A 20,974-nucleotide genomic window follows, 5' to 3' on the forward strand; every position below is an offset into this window, starting at 1 on the left:
CTTTGTTCATTTGAAAGCAGTATACAGTGTATTACATAACCAAAACGCGTAATTCATTTGATCTTTTTGTATGTGAAATTTATAGCCTCCCTGCTGAACTCTGGGACCACTGCCACGGTGGCCTTGTTGAGAGATGGCATTGAGCTGGTTGTGGCCAGTGTTGGGGACAGTCGTGCTCTTCTGTGTCGACAAGGGAAAGCAGTGAAGCTGACCATTGATCATACTCCAGAAAGGAAAGATGAGAAGGAGCGGTATGTTCTAAAAGACACAATTTTAGTGTGCCTGTATTAAATTGATGCTAAAAGGTCCATATTGAGCCTTTGAATAGGGATGGGGACTAAGCAGTCTAAGTGGGCGTTCTAGCAAACTCTGGCCAATAACATAAGTTGCATATGAAAAGCAATGTACTCCTTTTTTAAGTGTTTCATTACTTTAAATCAGTATTGCTGGACTCTGTTCTTATTTCTTTTCTTAAAGGATAATATCTTGCGCTGTACTTCAATGTTGGCATTGTGTTATGGTTTAAATCTAATTCCATTTTTTGTGTGTTTTTCTAGGATAAGGAGCAGTGGTGGCTTTGTAGCATGGAACAGTTTGGGACAGCCTCATGTTAATGGTCGACTTGCTATGACGCGGAGCATTGGTGATATGGATCTCAAACGCAGTGGCGTGATCGCAGAACCGGAAACAAAAAGAATTAAGGTAAGAACATCATGGTCCAATCAGCAGGCCCCCGTTTTATACCTTCAGACAGCTGAAAGTAATGAAAAAAACTTTTAGGTTGTATGTATAGTTTCAGTGTTTTTGCCAGCCATGTTTGCATTCTCAAACAATTGGCTTGTATTATTTCTGAGCAGAATATAGTTTGGCGTATTTCTGTGGCCAGAAACGGGTAATGTGATTTTGTTTCACATAATGTTTGCATCATACTTATGTGCATCAATGAATTTTTGTCATCCACATGTCAGCATCTGTCCAATAAAATAAGTTTCTCCAATTTCAGAACAAATGCACCAGTTGTTTTGGAAAACTGTAGTATCTGGTAAAATTTGTAAGAGGACATTATATATTTTTTTATATTACAGAGTTTTAACAAGTGGATTACTCCTTTTTTCTGAAAACAATACTTTGGACACTTATAGGCTTTGAGCTTGCACATTATCTTGATTTTTAAACTACATCTTTAGCTGTGCTATGGTACAAATAATACATCTTGATAAACACCACTTTGCTTACAGTGTTGGCGGGTCTATACAATGTGCCTCTTAGTTCCTCAACCTCCCATTCTCTTTTCCTCTGCAAGAGGTCTGTTTTTTCAAGGCAACTTCCACACACAGGCATGGTTTCCAAGCTCTGTAAGAAACATATCACTTTTTTGGCGCTACTTCTAACATTAACACAGCATGATAAGTGCTCACTTCTGCCATCCGGTGTGATCTGCAAGTCACAATTCGAATATTGGCAGTGCCAACTGGGCTTTTTTATGCTTTCACGTTCAAGTTGAAGACCATTAAATTGTTTTAAAAGTAACCCCTGTTATTTTAGATCACTTGGAAACACCCAAAATTGTATTATGGAGCCTAATATAAGAAGTTATTATAAACGTAGGTATAAAATTACCAAAGGATGCCTAAAGGATAGAAATAACAAGAGTTGCACTATCCCATCCAGGGTGGTGTCCCTCTATGCGCACAGCGTTGTGGGGTAACAAAGTTACCAATTTTCGTTCTGGTTAAACCAAAGTTCATTTATTCATGATTAGAAATTAGAAATTCATTATTCCGTGTAACAAATTATCACATGTTGTGTCAACAAAGGTGCTGGTGGATATCCTCTATGCATTTCGGGTAAAACCCTTCATCAGGAGGAATCCTGTAAACAAAAACAGGAGATAATGTTGCATGTCCCCTCATAGGTTTTAACTTCCACTTACAAATTAAGGTGTTAACAAAGTTAAATAAGTGAAAACATGTACCATCCAAGATATCAAGCTTCAAAAAGTGCACGAAAGCATATCCAGAAACGCTGTTAAGGAGAACTACAAAGGCGTATTAGAAATTGCACCCAAGCTATCCGGTGTCTTTTTTGAAAATTTCCGGCGTGTGAATCGTGCTGTGAAATAGATACGGTGATAGCGGCGTGTTAAATAGATACGTAAATGTTATATGAAATATGCGTGCCGAGATCAAGTGAGATAGTCCAACACGTGTACAAAGTAAAGCATGCAGTGTTAGCAACATAAGCCATAAGATAGAACCACGCACCAAAGTCGATTGAGATCGTGACAGTTACCTCAGTTCACCCGTTCGAATGAGCATATCCAAACTGCTCTGATCCGAAAAACCGTTAGTAAGCGTGTAGCTATGTTAAGTATGCGGATAGTGAACAAAGAAAGAAGACTCTAATAGTGGCGGCCATCTTAGAATAGGAAACATATAAATTGTCAGAACATGACAAAAAGCAATAAACAATGACTCGACAAGAAAACCGAGTTAGTACAATGTAACCAAGGCAAAATACATAAAAGTTGAAATAATAAGTTGTGGTCACCAATGTAAGATAAAAGCTAAAAAACGATGTTGGAAAAAATTAAATAAATAAAGTTGTAAAGAATCAAATCAAATCAAAAAGAAACATGGATGGAAAATACATGTAAGCAGAAAGGTTGAAGATGGGTAAAGAAACAGTGGAGAAAAAACAATAACATTTTAAACATGAAAGATGTATATGAGTTTTTGGGCATTCTTGAAGGCAACAATTCAAAGTCAAATAAAGCAACTCAGTTCGAGACGATCATTCAGTCCAAGGGGTACCATGGAGTTCATTTTGTAAATCCAAAAGGTCTCTCTTTGAATCAGAAATTTTCTGTTGTCACAACCTTCCCTTAGCGGAACTGTTTCACACACTAGGAAACGTAATTGACTGACGTTGTGTTTGTGTTCATTGAAGTGTACTGCTACTGTCGAATTGAGATTGTTGTTGCGGATGTTGCTTTTGTGTTCGTTTAATCGGGTTTTCATTTTCCTTTCGGTTTTGCCAATATAAGGCAAGCCGCATGGGCACTTCAACATGTAAACAACATTTTTGGAATCAGAAGTTGCAGAAACGAAAATCCATTCTCAGACATTGGCCTTTACTACAAATGGAATCTGACTTCAATCAGATCTTTTCGCAGCAACCATTGTTTGCCTACGAAAGGAGTAGAAATTTCATGGAGGTATTAAAATCAACAAGCTCCTCACAGCCATTTTCTGAATACAAGGGTACTATACCTTGCCACAATTGTGGGAATTGTAATAACATCATTACAGGTACGAACATACAACATCCAACTAAAGGTCACAACATAAAACTTTTCGTTTCTGCAACTTGTGATTCCAAAAATGTTGTTTACATGTTGAAGTGCCCATGCGGCTTGCCTTATATTGGCAAAACCGAAAGGAAAATGAAAACCCGATTAAACGAACACAAAAGCAACATCCGCAACAACAATCTCAATTCGACAGTAGCAGTACACTTCAATGAACACAAACACAACGTCAGTCAATTACGTTTCCTAGTGTGTGAAACAGTTCCGCTAAGGGAAGGTTGTGACAACAGAAAATTTCTGATTCAAAGAGAGACCTTTTGGATTTACAAAATGAACTCCATGGTACCCCTTGGACTGAATGATCGTCTCGAACTGAGTTGCTTTATTTGACTTTGAATTGTTGCCTTCAAGAATGCCCAAAAACTCATATACATCTTTCATGTTTAAAATGTTATTGTTTTTTCTCCACTGTTTCTTTACCCATCTTCAACCTTTCTGCTTACATGTATTTTCCATCCATGTTTCTTTTTGATTTGATTCTTTACAACTTTATTTATTTAATTTTTTCCAACATCGTTTTTTAGCTTTTATCTTACATTGGTGACCACAACTTATTATTTCAACTTTTATGTATTTTGCCTTGGTTACATTGTACTAACTCGGTTTTCTTGTCGAGTCATTGTTTATTGCTTTTTGTCATGTTCTGACAATTTATATGTTTCCTATTCTAAGATGGCCGCCACTATTAGAGTCTTCTTTCTTTGTTCACTATCCGCATACTTAACATAGCTACACGCTTACTAACGGTTTTTCGGATCAGAGCAGTTTGGATATGCTCATTCGAACGGGTGAACTGAGGTAACTGTCACGATCTCAATCGACTTTGGTGCGTGGTTCTATCTTATGGCTTATGTTGCTAACACTGCATGCTTTACTTTGTACACGTGTTGGACTATCTCACTTGATCTCGGCACGCATATTTCATATAACATTTACGTATCTATTTAACACGCCGCTATCACCGTATCTATTTCACAGCACGATTCACACGCCGGAAATTTTCAAAAAAGACACCGGATAGCTTGGGTGCAATTTCTAATACGCCTTTGTAGTTCTCCTTAACAGCGTTTCTTGATATTCTTTCGTGCACTTTTTGAAGCTTGATATCTTGGATGGTACATGTTTTCACTTATTTAACTTTGTTAACGCCTTAATTTGTAAGTGGAAGTTAAAACCTATGAGGGGACATGCAACATTATCACCTGTTTTTGTTTACAGGATTCCTCCTGATGAAGGGTTTTACCCGAAATGCATAGAGGATATCCACCAGCACCTTTGTTGATACAACATGTGATAATTTGTTACACGGAATAATGAATTTCTAATTTCTAATCATGAATAAATGAACTTTGGTTTAACCAGAACGAAAATTGGTAACTTTGTTACCCCACAACGCTGTGCGCATAGAGGGACACCACCCTGGATGGGATAGTGCAACTCTTGTTATTTCTTCGACCTTGGTTTAGGGGTCGCTCCTCTAGCAGCACGCCACTACTTGTTAAAATTCAACATACTCCGAGATTAAACGGGAGTGCGCGATATTTCAACACTTGTTAAGGATAGAAATGAAATGAAATGAATGAAATGAAAAATTATATTTATATAGCGCGTAACTACCCGGAGGCCTCGTCGCGCTTCAGCAATTACTATGACGAGCTCCAAGGTACATTAGCACGCTTTCGCAAACAAATGGGTTTTTAGGACTTTCCTGAATGCCATCCTATTGTTGATCTGTCTAATACTCACAGGAAGGGAATTCCATAGTTTGGCGGCAGAGTGTGAGAAGGAGCGACCGCCCCAACGGGCTTTGATAACCTTTGTTGGAGTTACTAAGTGCAGTGAGCCGGAACGAAGGGCTCTGGAAGGGACGTAAGGCACTACAAAGGGGAACAAGATGGCAGGGCCTGTTCGATGAAAAGATTTGTGCACTATGCACATCGCCTTAAACTGAGCTCTGGCAGTCATTGGGAGCCAATGAAGCTCCTTAAGGGCTTTCTTAGCTGATTGCCAACGAGGAATATTAAACAATAGCCGGGCGGCACAGTTTTGGGTGACTTGGAGCCTTTTGGTCACCGCTACAGGGGCGCCCAAATATAAGGCGTTCCCGTAATCCAGGCGAGAGAGAATCAGGGCCTGAACCATGACTCTCCTCGCCTGGAAAGGGAGCAAAGGAAGAACCTTGCGGAGCATTTTCATTAACCCAGCACAAGTTGAGGCAGTCTTGGTGGCTTGGACCGAGAAATCAAGCGCCCTGTCAAGCCAGATTCCAGGGCTCTTTATCTGGGGTTTAGGGAGGGGAGGAGTGCCAAGGCATGTAGGCCAAATAGAGGCCAAAGTGTTCGGTAAGGAATTACCTAATAACATGATCTCCGTCTTCTCCCCGTTAAGTTTAAGACAAGACGCATGCATCCACTCAGCAACAGCCTCTAGACACAGACCCAGGGTGTTAGATGACCCCTCCGAGTGGTCCAAAGAGACCACCAGTTGGGTGTCGTCTGCGTAGGTGACTATACGCACACCAAAGGGCTGAACTATATTTGCTAGAGGTTGCATATAAACATTAAAAAGAGTGGGGCTCAGGGACGAACCCTGCGGAACCCCACAACTGAGTGGTTGCTTGGCTGAGATCGTCTCACCCTCGAACACCTGAAAGAAACGCTCATCTAGGAAGGAAGTCCGCCATTCCAGGGGCGCGCCCGACACACCGATGCCTTTCAAACGATGTAATAGGATGGCATGGTTGACAGTGTCGAACGCGACACTGAGGTCGAGTAGTATGATGGCTGCTTTTCCTCCCTGGTCCAGCACCGCTCTAGTCTCTTCTGTTACTGCTATAAGGGCAGTTTCAGTTCCATGCTGAGGGCGGAAACCCGTCTGAGAGACACATAGTAGGCTATTAGATTCTAAATAGTCCACTAAGATGTTATTAATGTCTCTCAAGAAGTTTGCTCATCCAAGGAAGTAGGGAGATAGGGTGAAAGTTGGCCAAATTGTTCTGATCTAAGGTGGGTTTTTTCAGAAGTGCCCTAACCATCGCACACTTCCATTGGACTGGTACAGAATTCGAAGCAATGGAAGCATTGAGGACATCCAGGATGGCAGGACGGATGACGTTGATTACTTTGATAAGAGTCTGAGGAGGTGCTGGGTCGTTAGGGGAACCCGAGGTGACTTTAGGGATTATTCCATCCAATGAGGAGGAGTCTAGAAGGGGGAATTTGTCCAACAGGCAAGAAGTCATCGTGTCGGGGTCCATTGTGGTGGTAGGCTCCAAGTTCCCACCAGCTATGGAGAAAGAGGAATAGATAGTTGAAATCTTCTGGGAGAAGAAAATTGCTAAGTTATTGCAACGGGTTTTTGCGCCGTCAAGTGACTGACGCTCAGGGGGAGGGGGAGTGATTAAGGATTTAGCAATTTTAAAAATTTCCTTAGGAGAATTGGCAGCTAAACGAATTTTTGATTCATAAAACTGAGCTTGGGCAGATTTAATTTCACTTTTGTAGAGCTTTATAGCAGCTCGGTACTCCACTTTTTTTGATTGAGAATATTCTTGTCTCCAGGCTCTCTCTAGTTTGCGACAGAGTTGTTTCCTAGACCTGAGAGCAGGCGAGTACCAGGGAGCAACTTTGGGTCTATTTATTAGATGCAAAGATTCCTTTGGAAGGACTAGATCGAGGGTGCTGGAGATCCAATTGTCAAAATTGACAGTGGCTGTGTCGGGGTTAGTCACCTCCGGGGCTGGCTGATCAATGAGAGCTAGTTTCCATTTAGCAAGTGGAAGTGAAGCCCATTTTCTTCCCCAGCGCTTATTGTGGGAGTGTGACATAGAAAAGCTGCCGGTAGACCAAGAAAAAGGTACCAAAAAGTGATCGGTCCAGGGTAGTGGTATAGGTGTCTCCACGGTTAGGCTCTCTAGATTACTGTAAATGTGATCTAGAAGATGGCCCCTGATATGCGTCGGTTGAAAGCCTTTCTGTAGCAGGTCCATAGCCTGCAGATTAGATCGAAGGCTATTGGCATCTGCGTCAAGTGGGACATCCAAATGCAGGTTCAGGTCTCCTAGCAGAGTAAAATTTGCTGAAGACAACACTAAGTCGGCAACTGTGTCCGTTATATTGGTGATAAAATTGCTGAGGGCGCCAGGTGGTCGATAGACTAACATACCAGAAAAAGTGTTTAAGGGGGAGAATTCAAGAGTAAAGTGTAAAGTCTCACAGGCTGGCGTAGAGGATGGGGTGACACGACATCTAAAATTGTCCCTGTAAATAATGGCCAGTCCTCCCCCTCTACCTGTCTTACGATCCAGACGTTTACAGGTATAGCCTTGGGGGGTGGCCCATACAATTGTAGGATCGATATCTAGCTGAAGCCAAGTCTCCGTTAAAAAAAGGGCATCAGGTTTAAGATCTTCTATCAACATAGCTAGTTCAATATGATGTTTTGGCAGGGATCGGCAATTGAGGAGACACATCTTCCATTTGCGCGTAAAGGAATGATTCCCTGAGTCTGGAGGTGAAACACTCCAGTCACAGGTTTTGCAGCGGGCCTTACGGTTTATAGGCAAGACCGAATGTAGGCAGGCAGCTTTAGTAGTAGAACGAAGTGCATGCAGCAAAGGAGCACTGTAAATAACACGGTTGCCTACCATGTCTGCGGAACTGGGGATGGGGACTGGAGCTGGAGCGACCGGTCGCGGACTGGCGCAGACTGGCTTCTCTTTGGCGCCTCTTCGGCGCGTCTATGGCGCTCCCGCTGCGCGTGCCGCTGCGCGGTGCAACAGTGGATTAAATATATTAGGCTCAGAGGAGACTGGAGCGTCAACCCCCTAAGATGGCCGCCCTATAATGGCACCACCAGGAAGTGAACGCGCTCTGTACTCCCTCCACATCAATCAGCCTAACGCTGCGGTAGACCGGGGAGTCAGAGTACAATTCAATTTAAAATGACAAAAATAGCAGCAACAATGTAGCAAGCATAAAAACGTTTTTTTGATAAAACACCAATAGCAAAGCACCCACGATGTTAGCTGAAGCGCTAGATAGGACACCATTTTATAATTATGTCTGTAGTATTTGATTGTATACTTAGTATTTCAGCTTCATAACACTAGCAGCGAAGAGCAAATACTGAAAATGACTAAACAATTGTGATTAGAAAAAAACCTGACATTGCTTGCCTAACTAAGTATGTTTATTTTGTTTGTGTTTAGCTGCATCATGCAGACGATGGCTTCCTTGTCCTAACTACAGATGGAATCAACTTCATTGTGAACAGTCAAGAGATTTGCGACATCATAAACCAATGTCACGATCCCACTGAGGCAGCTCAGGTCCTCACCGAGCAGGTAATTGAGAACTTTATAGATATTTTAGGAAAGTGTTCCATAGGTGTTGCAAATGGCATGTTAAACAGTTTGTAAAGTCATTTTTGGATAATTGCCGTGTGTAAAAATCCAACAAAATTATTGTTACCCAAAACTCAGTAAACAGAAAATTTCCCATACATCTGCAAGGTAAATAGAACGATCATTTGATATTATTTTTTACGTGTAGTCTTGAACCCTGATCCACCAGGGACATGTTTTTATAGCTGCTGACTTAACTAAATACTCCACCCTTAGGCAGTCAATCTCCAATCTGGTTTGTTTCCCACAATCAGTTGGCCGTGCATTTATAAGGGCTTCCTAGCTTATTTTAAGTTTAGAAGACTGCCTAATTGCAATTTTATGACGTTCAAAACACACACAAAAAAATCCAAACCAGTTGAAGTTACTACAGTAGGTATTAGTGTTAAAACATTTTGTTTAATGGTGAAGGAGAGAAACCGAAGTATCCAGAATACTGCTTAATGTGGAAGAGGAAAAACTAAGGCATTTGCAGAATTCCCTTCTAGATATGTTAGTCACAGAGCATGTTTGATTAACAACTCACGAGATACTTTAGTACTTTTAAGTGAAAATTGCATAACGTGTAGCAAGAGGGGGTACTAGTATAAACGGAACAGCTGTAAATGTAGATAATCCACTTTCTGCATTTTTTTTTTTTTTTTGTATGGTTTTGGACTCCATTTCTAGTTTGTCATGATGCTTTTTGTGGATAATGCTAATAATGGGTCAAGAAGACCATCCTTGAGATCTGTGAATTGCATTGAACTTCTCCCAACACCAATCTTTGTAACTCGGGCCCTCTTTTTGACGGTTATATACAGTTTGAATTAGTGCGGATGAGAGGCCTATAGATCCACCTTAGAGGTGCTTTGAGTGTCTCAAAACTTCCAATCTGATTTACTCATAATATTTTATTGCTCTCAAGGACTATAGTTTGAGATTTACCAACCCCGTTAGCAGTTTTCGATCCATTCTCACGTCCTTTGTGTTCACTAAGATTGTTAAAAGTTGTGCTAAGCAGCTTTGTGTTTATGTTCACGAATGTCACCATGTGGCCTAGTTCTCTCTGTCCCTAACCAAAGTGGATTTGGCAGTACTTCTCCTTGTCGATTTGCTTGCAGTTAATAAGATTTTGAACCATGAATCTGGAGTCATTTGCTGTGCATTATTCTGCTATCTATTGGTTCGGTCTGAAATCTTCTTGTTAGTCCTCTTCCTCTGCTTTTCGGCATGGTCTATAGCCATTTTGTGCTATGCCCATCTTCCGATTATGTCAGACATGCACCCTGGAAGCTGCTGTGTGTGGTTGCCATCTTCAGATTCTTTGGGTCCGGAAAGCGACAGCCGAAGCTCTATGTAAGGTCAAAGAATTTCTCAAGGAAAAGTGACAGGTCGTTTTAGGGGAGTAGGCGAGCAGAGCAAAAGACAAAAGAACAGAAGGTGACCAATCCAGAAACACTGAAAATCTCTGAAGAAGGGAACGAAGCTCGCCACAGGAGGGAGCTGAATTGTGTAAGTCATCGACCACACTGTCAGATAATGCACAAAAGGGGAGAAAGTGAGAGAAACCCGGGGCAATGGTAAATACTCACTTTACATTCTTCCCCGAGTTACATCGAAAGTTTGCCTAAAAGAACAACCACGAGGTCTACAATCTTCGCATACTAGGGGCCACGACACAAAAACAATGAAGCGTGCACGAGTCCAGGCCGAAGACATGGAAAGTCTGAGCGAGGAGGAGGAGAACGTCAAGAATACAGAAGCGGCTCAAGCAGAAGGCTCTGACACTGAAGTACATCCAAATGGTTGGTAAAATCGAGGCATAACAGTGGACAAAGAAACCCAAGGTGGAGGAACCTCCAACACCAGGTAACATTGTAAAACATTCTGGGGCTTAGCCAAAGACTTGGGACTCAAAATCTCACAAGACTACATCCGTGACTAAGTACTCTGCTACCAAAGGGAAGGCTAAATCAAAAGAACACCACAGGTCCTTAATAAGAGATACAGTTGGGGTTGGCTCCTCCGAGAGAACTTCAGTGTCGAAAGGTGACAGATATAAGAGGGCATGGGAAAACACTGCGAAAATAATGGACCCAAAGAAAACGATGTCTAACAACGAACCCTCTACATATAGCGAAAAAAGAGGGCGCTTTAAAAATCTGAAATGGCGGCTATCCTACAGAAAAAGGATTTTGAGACTTCTTTAAGAGCATTCTGAATTCCCTCAAAACATCCAGGTTTGAAGAGCGGGGTGGAAGAACAAGGGGAGCTTGATCCACCAGTCACCCCCAAGGAGCAAGGGATGTTCCTTTTGAGGAGGACCTGGGTATCTTCCAAGATGCTGAAAGCGGCGATGGACAATGACCGGACCTCGAAATGAACTCACCCGAGAGAACTGCCAACACATTTGCCTCTGGGCCATCACCACCGAATAACCTTGCGATGTATAATTTAGTAAAAAGTGCAGCAGATAATTACTGGGTACAATTAAAAGAGAAGATACAAGTCCGTTTCCTACTGAAGACACTCCTTCAAACCTAGAGCAAACACCAATACCTCTATGCTGCCAGGCATCCTGAATCAGGGAAGAGAAGCTTTCAGAAAACCAGAATCATGCACTGCTTTTACACCACGAATAGAGAAGAGGTTCACGCATTCCCCCAGAGTCCTAGTTTCCATCGAGGGCAATACAGTGGCAGATTCCATCATTGTGGCCACCGCGAGGAAGAGAGCAAACATTCCATTACCCATGGAACCCACTCCAGAGAAAGAAAGCAAGAGTGTGGCAATGGTAGTTCAAAATGTAGAGCAGGGACCTGCGACACAATGGAGGATCACAAACTCAAACACACTCTTGAAGCACCTTCCAGAACAATAACAGAAAAGTGGAGCTGCACTGTTCGAGGAGGGCAAAATAATCACCAACAAATGCTTGCAATCCGCAGTAGACGCGGCAGACGCAGGCAGCTGGTAATGGAAACATCCATGAGGGGGAGACCTGTTTGCGGATGTCCAGTTTTAAAAAATGAGGTTCAGGAGAACATCATAAACGCACCTTTTTTGGGGGAGAGCCTGTTCGGAACCTTTGCAGATGACACACTGCAGCAGATAACACCACCATGTCCTTTGCAGTGTTAAGTTCCAGGGCCAACCAGAAAGGGAACCTACCCAGTGAAAAGATCCGCGAGCTGAGGAAGCTTTCAAAGCGCAGTGCCGCAGCCACCCTACCAACAGCCAGCTCTGTACCAAGGATTGCAGAAACCGTAGCAGTAAACACTGCAGTGTTGGCCCTTTCGGTTCAGTCAGAGGAAGGGGACAACCTTCCAGAGTGGCAAGCTCCTCCAGCAAGTGACTCTGCCTATGGTCTGTCCGACCACATTACACTAGTGAGGGTGCAGATTAGAGGCTTAACTTCAGGAGTGGAGGAGCGTCGCATCAGACGAATAATCCTAAACCTCATTCAACATGATTACTGCATACAACCTATAAAGATGCCGCTGGGGGCCAGACCAACGAAAATATCACACCCGGAAGAGGAAAGGAGCTGCCTGCAATGCGATGTGCAGGTACTCCCACAAAATAAATGACAATAGAGTGCCCCAGCAGAAATCAAGTCAAGGAAACTACTCTGCATACTTCCTCATCCCAAAACAGGACAAATCTCTAAGACTGGTGTCTCCAGTATGTCGATCGCGAGGTACTAGTAGATCCAAGATAACTTCAAAGTAGCTCACAGCTTTGAGTTCATTTTTAAAAAGCACAGGGTCACAATTTTCTTTTAACCTTAAGGGAAGGTTGTGTTTACTTTACATTGTTGTTATCATGCTTCTAATATCAGAGCCTGATAGTGAGCATTTTACAGTCAGATTTATGGGCTAGGCTGGGTCACAGAGGTGAAATACTAAAGTAATTAACTCTGTAATAGAAGTCCTTATCAACTCCATATTTGAGCATGAGACAAAATGATGTTTCTGAATGATTTTTAAATAGGAGAAATTTAAAATTGTAAGTTACCTTAATGATTAACTCTTCTTTTATATTTTCTCCTATTTCAAAGTGTCACATTTACAAGTAGCAGGGCTTTTGCTCCCAGTGACCAGTAAACACTGTGCCATATTTATGACTGAAAATAGCTATTTTTTCCCAAATGGGAGAAAGATAAAGTGAAGATTTTTTTCTTTTCTTTTGGAAACATTAAGGGCCTTATTACGATGAGTCTGAAAGCCAACCTGAGGTTGGAGGCTTTCCGAGCCTCCAACCTCAGGTCGTAGGCTTTCCGAGCCACATCGTCCGTTTCACCTACAACCGCCTAATTATAATCTTGATAGTCTAAAGTGAAACCGCCTGGATTCAGACGGGCTCAAGGAGCCAGTCGGAGACCGGCCCATAATCCCTTTGGACGGCGTTTCAGGCGTAGGGATTACGATGCTCGGTTTCCGACGGGCATTCCATGTATGGCTTTCCATCATGGAAAACCTGTTGGAAAACAAGTTTGGGGCCTCCTAGCAGGGCCCCTTTTTTTTTTTTTTTGTGGCCTCTGGTTGGGGCCGAGTGGGCACCTATGGGGCCCCCTAATTTTCCCTGCATCGCGTGGCAGGCATCTCAAGGTGCCTGTTACGGTGCAAGGATTAACACTATTTCCCATTTCTCTATGGGAGCTTTTGCTACACCCGGTTTACGGCCGCAGCACAAGCTCCCATAGAGAAACCTGTAATTGCAGTGTCTGGATCGCCGACCAGAGGTCGGTTGATTCCGATACCATGACGGTGTCGGTCAGAGACCACTCCAACCGACATCATAATCGAGCCCTAAGTACTAATGTCTTTCTCCACTTTCAATTAAGCCAAATTCCTTATAATGTTCTATGAAGCATAAAACAAATACATTTTTCTGTTATAAATATGGCACCAGGTCTACAAACCACTGGGAGCAAGATGCTTTTTGTGTGTAAATGTGACACTTGGAAATGGGAGAACATTTAAATGATTTTTATGGAATTCCATATAAACAGTCAACTCTTCAGGTTAATTTTCTTGATACAATGTCCTATTTAGAAGTGAAAAATACTGCCGTTATTTTTAGTTGGAGAAATTTAAAGTGCAGAAAAATGTTCTATACTCTGAACGTTTTTGCAGAACTTTCTTCTGCACTTTACATTGGTCCCATTTGTGTTATACATGTAACGGTGCCACTTATGGCGAAAGGTATGTCCTGTGCCACAAGTACATACAGCAGTCTTGTCATCCTTACACATTTATCCCATTCATACGCTCACATGTTCATACATCCCCAAAGACGACGCTGTCACTGGCAAAAATGACAACTCTATCATAGTGTCCCAAGTCAAAGTATTTTGTTCAAACCATAGCATCCTGCTCTATGGACATTTGATTTTGTGAGGGAAGCTGGGCGTGAGGGCGTCTGGTAACAATGCGCGAGTTGATAAGACTTCAGTAGCTCACAATGGTTTTTATTGATCGTAAGTAGCTCTCACTACAGAAAAGGTTGGAGATCGCTGCTTTTAGCCTCTTCCATGCTCATGACGGCTCCCGGCCGTCATGAGTCACGGTGGGCGTGTGCAGACGACGGCCGGGAGCCGTCATGACCATGCCCGCGATTGGAATGTTCAGCACGCTGCGGCGGAATTTGCGCTGCAGCGAAGAGGTTAAAACAAAATCTGGGCCTTCGCTTCGTAAACAAGTTCATAAAGACGCATCCTACGGCTGCAAGAAAAGGACTACATGGCAACCAATGACCTAAAGGATGTTTACCTACATGTTACCATTAACCACAAACCCAACGGTTAGTAGTGAGCAAGTACTAGCAGTACAGGGTGCTCCCCTTCACAATCCAGTCAGCACCCAGAGTATTCACTAAATGTCTAGCCGCAGTGGCAGCCCATCTAAGAACAAGAGGAATACATTTCTACACGTACCTGGATGACTTGCTATTCAAGGCACTGTTCACTAGGATTGACTCTGTAATACAGGGGACGTAAAACACATTCACAAATATTTAAAAAACAAAAATTAGATTAATGGTCTTTACTAAGTGCAGATTTCTTCTTTTTCTCTTTTCTCCATCTTTTCTCTTAATACAGGCAAGTATATAGATCCTCATCTACGTTTAACACATGAGGTTCCATGCTGTTGAAGTCCAGTATGAAATACGTTTTTAGTTTTCAGAGCTCTTTTTTCCCCTATCCCCCCTCTTTTCCTGGGAATTTCTGCTGTACAGGTATACCGCAAGGTCAAGGGACTAATCGGGTGATGGGTTTCAAAATGCCCTGCAATCGGATAGGTCCTACCCTGATTTATAACTGCTCTCCTGTGTTGCAGAATTCGTTGGTATAAAGGCAAGGTTGTACTTCCTATATGAACTTTTGAGCAAGGACACTGTAATAGACAACAAAACTTGATCTACAGGTCAGTAAACTTCTGATAGTAATTGTTTTATTAAAAGATGTCCTAAAATGTGTGTGATTCATGCCATGTTGGCACGCCTTGCATTTAGAACACTTTTTAAAACCTGGTTTCTGTTGTAACCATGTGGTGGCACCTCCTCTCCTTTCCTGATATTCACTTTTGACGATCATGTCTTTTAATGACTTTGATTTCCTATTAGTGATATCTGGATGTTTTTTCACTTTTGATCCTCAAACTGGGTAGTCTTTTTTATCAGATGCCAATGTCCATTTTAAATAGATCTGATTTCTTTGTTTGACATTGAATGTAGTTATAAATCTAGAGTTCTCTTGATTTTCCTGTTCTTTTCTATCATTTCTTCCACTGTTGCGTTCTGGATGGCTCGAACAAAACTTTGTCTTTCTAGATTCCTAGCCTTGGTGGCTGCCCCTTTTTATAACAGGCGAATATCCTCTCTGTATGAATCTATCTGTCATTTCTCGTTCTATTATATAGTACTCTTCTTGATTGCTACATGCCCTACGTGCTCTATAGAACTCCCCAAAGGGGATGCTTCTAATCAAGGGTGCAGGATGAGCACTACCTGTGTGGAGGACAGTGTTTCCAGCAGTAGCTTTTCTAAAAACTGTGGTCTCTAATTTTTTTCTTACAGGTTTTAACCGAATATCTAAAAAGTCTATAGTGGTCTTACTGTGTTGTCCTACAAACTCCAGATTAAGAGAATTTTGGTTAAGGTCCTCGATTAATAATTCTATACTTGTCTCCGTGCCCTGCCACAGCACGAATAAGTCATCCTTAAACCTAACCCATAACACAATATGTTCTGACCCTTGTCCAAGGGACGAGCCTCCGAGGACCTGCTCCTCCAACCAGCCAAGATGTAAATTAGCGTAACTGGGGGCGAAGCAGGTGCCCATCGCAGTCCCTTGTTCTTGTAAGAAGAGTTCTTCACCACAGAGGAATATATTTTTCGTAAGGCACCGCTCCAGTAATTCTAGAATCATTCGATTATGTTTCAGAAATCGCATCAGTCTCCTATTCAGAAAGTGTTCAGTTGCTTTGAGAACATCCATGTGCCTTATACTCATGTACAGAGTAGAAATGTCAAGAGTTAACAGTATCATAGTGGTTTCATACCATCGTACATCATAAATGTATTTAAGAAAGTCAGTGGAGTCTTTAATATATGAGGTCAATGATCTTACAATTGGATTTAAAAAATAGTCAATGTACCTTGACGCATTTTCGAACAAACTGACACAAGAGGAAATTATCGGTCTCCCAGGTGGGCTAGTGGTGCTCTTATGCACTTTTGGTAGCATATAGAATACTGGGATTGTTGGCTTCTCCTTCTTAATGAATTCAAATTCATCCCAGCTCAATAGTTCCTCCTCCTTCCATACATCCAATCTTTAGAAAAATTGTTTTCACTTTTTCGTATTCCTTTATACTGATCCTGCTGTAACATTCACGATTATTTAATTGGCTGAGTGCTTCCTTCTTATAAAGTTCCTGACCCCACAGCACAATATTTCCTCCTTTGTCAGAGGGTTTGGTCAGTACTCCTTCCTCTTTCTGTAATTTGGTCACTGTTTTATGTAATAAAGCTTTTTTTTAAGTTCATTTTCTTTTTCTTTTGATTTGTTACGTAATACAGTTGTTTCAGATCTTTCGTTACATTTTCCCCAAAGATGTCCAGATTATCTCTTATTGATTGAGGTAGAAATCTTAAAGGCGGTCGAAATGGGGTATGATCCTCTCTTTCCATTCCTGTGGTCGTAAATTCTGTTTGTTCATTGCTTTCAGACTGTTTTCAGAATTCAAATTATTATCATTCATTAGTGTTAGCAAGTCTGTCAAAACAGGTGCGTCATTCACACTTAAAAAATTAGATTCAATTGGAGAGTCTGATGATTGTCCCTGAGATGACAGGTTTAGGGAATTTTGATTCAAATGCATTTTCGATAATTTGAGTTTGCGAATAAACCGATAGAAGTCCATTCTGCTATTGGGATAATTATACTCCTTATCATCACAGAAAGACAGTCCCAAATTCAATATCGATTGTTCTTCTGTTAAGGTCACCGTACTCAAATTAATGATCGTGGTGTTGTCAGTTATTTATTTGGCTTTTCTCTTCGCACTGGAGCGCAACGATCTTTTTGTTTGCCAGTCTTGTGCTCCTCCTATATCCCTCACCTCCTCTTCTTTATTTCCTCTTCCTCGACCTCTTCCCCTCCCGCGTCCTCTTCCAGTGCGATGGTCGGTTTGTTGCTCCAGAAGCATAAAACGGAATTTCTCTGTAACGGCCAGCCTTACATCCCTGATCCCTCTCCCATCTCGTTCATCAAGCTCTTGTTCCGAGCCTGTATCTGAGCTGGCTTCGCTTTGAGAGATGGCTTGCTGGTCCATGATGCCGCTATGAATCTTTTGTCTTCTTTCCAAGTCAAATTTTCTTGCAAACGTATAAATCCATCCGGATTCGTAATTCTCAGATCTCGTAGGAATTTGGTGGCCTTCCTATCCTTTAATTGATTTTCGAATTTTAACAGCCTGTTTTTCAATTAGTTTTTAAATTTGCTCACTTTGACTTAATCATCGCTTTTCTCAAGAATATCATTCAATTCCTTTATTTTCATAACCACTTCTAGTCGTTCCTTTTCTGCATACTTGACCAGAATGTGAATCCTATTTGTGGAGCTAGACGCACTATTCTCAGCCCATTCGCATAACATTTCTGATTGCGTGTTTTCATACGGGGGGGGTTAATCATTATCTGTAGTCCAGGGCAACTCGCCCCACCTGAAGATACTGTCGTAGAGATGCCACCGTGAGATCTTTTTTTTTCAGTTTCTCATATTCCTGTAATTGTCTGCCCAGATCATTGGTGTCTTTAGGGGCCATTGCCGCCCCCCCCCCCCCTCCCCCCCTCCTTCTGCACTGGTAGCGTGGTCTCTTCAAAGAGTTTCAAGGCTTCCTGTTGCCTCGCTGCACATTCTTCATCATTCATTGCGATATATATATATATACATATATATATATATATATATATATATTCTCTACTGGCGGTCGCCAGTAGATAGTTATAGTTAGGACCACGTTTCCATAGGAAATCCGCAACATTCTATTTGGGATAACTTTGGCACCGGTCGACGAATCCTCGCGGAATTTTCAAAATAGGTGGGGCGCTACGCTCCGACCCTGAAAGTGTCGGGGGGATTCGTCAAGCGGGGGCTGAGAAAAAAGGGGGGTCCCAAAACGCGTTTTTCCCATGCATTTTTCCATAGGACCTTTAGACACAGCTACAGACCGAACGGCTGAATAGAATTACTTGAAATTTGGCAGAGAGGTAGTCCTCAGGTCAAGGAAGTGCCTTTTGTAGGTCTGGTGTAAATCTGTTCAGTAGCATTTAAATCAATATATATATCTATAGGCGCACTCTGTGCGCTTACCGTACGCGCACGGTGCCGTGCGCGAGCGCGATTCTGATTGGTTGTTAGATCTTAGTAAACATTCGAATCGGTCGAAATCAGGAAGTGTCGGCCGCCATTTTGTCTCTCGCAGTCTGAGGGGGTGTAAAACAAAGGTGGATAACGTGAAAAGGGGGCAGGCTGGACAGTTCCTGACCCCCTAGCCTTTGTCAGGGGGTCTTAGAAGGACCCCCAAGGGCAAAAAATGAATTGAATTTTTTTTTTTTTAAACGCCGAATGCGCGCAGCGTACGCGCACGGCGTAAACTGAGAAATTCCGCGAAATTACGCGTACCGTGCGCGCACGGTGAATTTTTTTTCAAAAAGGAAAGCTTAAAAAAAAAATAAAAAAAATGGTGAGGTAAGGTTGGCTCTTAAAAGAGCCGTTGGGTTCATAGAGGGATGGAGGAAAGAACGAATGGGAATATTATGAGCGTCTACAAACGTGCTGGTCTATCTTATTGTTAATAAGGGGAAGACTGGTCTCCCCAAAAACAATAAGACCAGAACATGTTATACACCTCATTACAACCCTCCCAAATCGAGGGTTAACATCCAGAGGAGCAGAAGAAGGTGATGCTCCCACCTCAGAGGAAGGGCTCAGCTGAGCTGCCGATGATGTACTCGGCTGAGCTTCTGAGGCTGGGCTCTGGTGACTTACTGAAGAGTTTTCTCCAGTATGTCGAGCAAAGGTCCTGGGATGTCTATCCCTAAGGTGTCTCATCATAGAGTGATTTCCAAAGGAATACTTTTTCCTAGGATTTCCTCTTGATAAAACACGGTCACAAAGTGTGCAAGTGACCAGTGGAGCATTGACCTTTTTCTCCCCCTCTGGAAAAGTAAAATACTCCCATACAAAATAATTCTTCTGTTTCCTCCTTCTCTGGATGATGGTGGTGCTGCTAGCCTCACTCTCAGAAGAGGTCTGCTGTTCTGCCATTGTATCCCAAAGACAATTCAGCTCCTGCTCCTAGAGAATCACAAGCAGTAATGAGGGGAATGGGTGTGGTGTGGGAAGTTTCTGGAACTGAAAGTTTCAACCAATGAAAAGTGTTCTTTCAAGCAGTAATGAGGGGAATGGGTGTGTTGTGGGAAGTTTCTGGAACTGAAAGTAATTTCAACCAATGAAAAGTGTTCTTTGTGGATCACATGACCTACCGTGCGCGCTCCGTAAACTTACGGTACGCGCTCGGAAACAAGTGCGCATGCGCGAACGTGACGCTTACGGAGCGCGTACGTAAGACGCACTCGCGCATGCGCATTACACGCCCCTGCGTAACCGCGACGTTGCTTCCGCGTGTACGCGTACGTCGCGCACATATCACGTAAGCGCGCTGTACTTATGACGTGCGGAGCGCGTTGCGTCAGCTTACCGTACGCGTATCCTATTACGTACGCGTACCGTACTTATGACGTACGGAGCGCGTACCGTCATCTTACCGTACGCGCACGGAAAAAAATGCAAAAAAAAAAAAACCTTTCAATAATGCAGGATATAGTACATATATTATTTTATACATAGGTTTACAAAAAAACACAAAAAAAATTGGCATTTAAAAAACCGTACAAATTCACTGAAAAAACCATAGATTTCACACATGTTATAGTTAGCTGGACATTTTACTGATAAAAAAACAATGAAATTCCCCCGTTATAGTTAGTGCAGGCAACTATAACTCACGCGACCGCAATCCTCTGCTGATGACATATGTGTCTTTATGAAAAAAAAATATTTGTAATATATGTATAGCTACATGGGCAAAGACATGGGCAAATAAGTGTCTAAATACAGTATTAGCATCAGCAGAGGATTGCGGTCGCGTGAGTTATAGTTGCCTGCACTAACGGGGGAATTTCATTGGTTTTTGGTTTTTTCAGTGAATATATATATATATATATATATATATATATATATATATATATATATATATATATATATATATATATATATATATATATATATATATATATATATATACACACACAACACGCCCCACTTTTTAAATGAAATTATAATTTTTAAAAATCTTTTTAAGGAAGAAACCCAACATTCCCCCCCTTTTTCAATTGCCTTTACCACCTCATAATCTTACCTGCCCTAAAGCTCCTAAGCTCTAAAAACACCCTTCGCATCCATAACCTTACCCACCTCATAACCATAAAAATACCTTTATCACGTTATACCCCTACCCACACCTAAACCCTGAAAATATCCTTACCTCCCTATACCCCTAGCCATCACTAAACCTAAAAATGCCCTACCATCTTATGCCACAACCCATCCATACACCCTAAAAAATATTTTTTTTACCTTAACTACT

General features: G+C 42.0%; 1 protein-coding gene across 1 annotated transcript in view; it reads left to right on the top strand.

The window, feature by feature from the left end:
- Positions 1-20,974, top strand: part of PPM1K (protein phosphatase, Mg2+/Mn2+ dependent 1K) — a 70,651-nt gene that overhangs the window by 41,242 nt on the left and 8,435 nt on the right. The window contains exons 4-6 of the mRNA XM_085641172.1: positions 86-251; positions 558-702; positions 8,580-8,714. Coding sequence (XP_085497298.1) covers positions 86-251; positions 558-702; positions 8,580-8,714 — 446 coding nt within the window. The remainder of the gene's footprint in view (positions 1-85; positions 252-557; positions 703-8,579; positions 8,715-20,974) is intronic.

The sequence above is a fragment of the Triturus cristatus genome, chromosome 2_2 (assembly GCF_964204655.1).
Source record: "Triturus cristatus chromosome 2_2, aTriCri1.1, whole genome shotgun sequence".
In the NCBI taxonomy this organism is placed as follows: domain Eukaryota; kingdom Metazoa; phylum Chordata; class Amphibia; order Caudata; family Salamandridae; genus Triturus; species Triturus cristatus.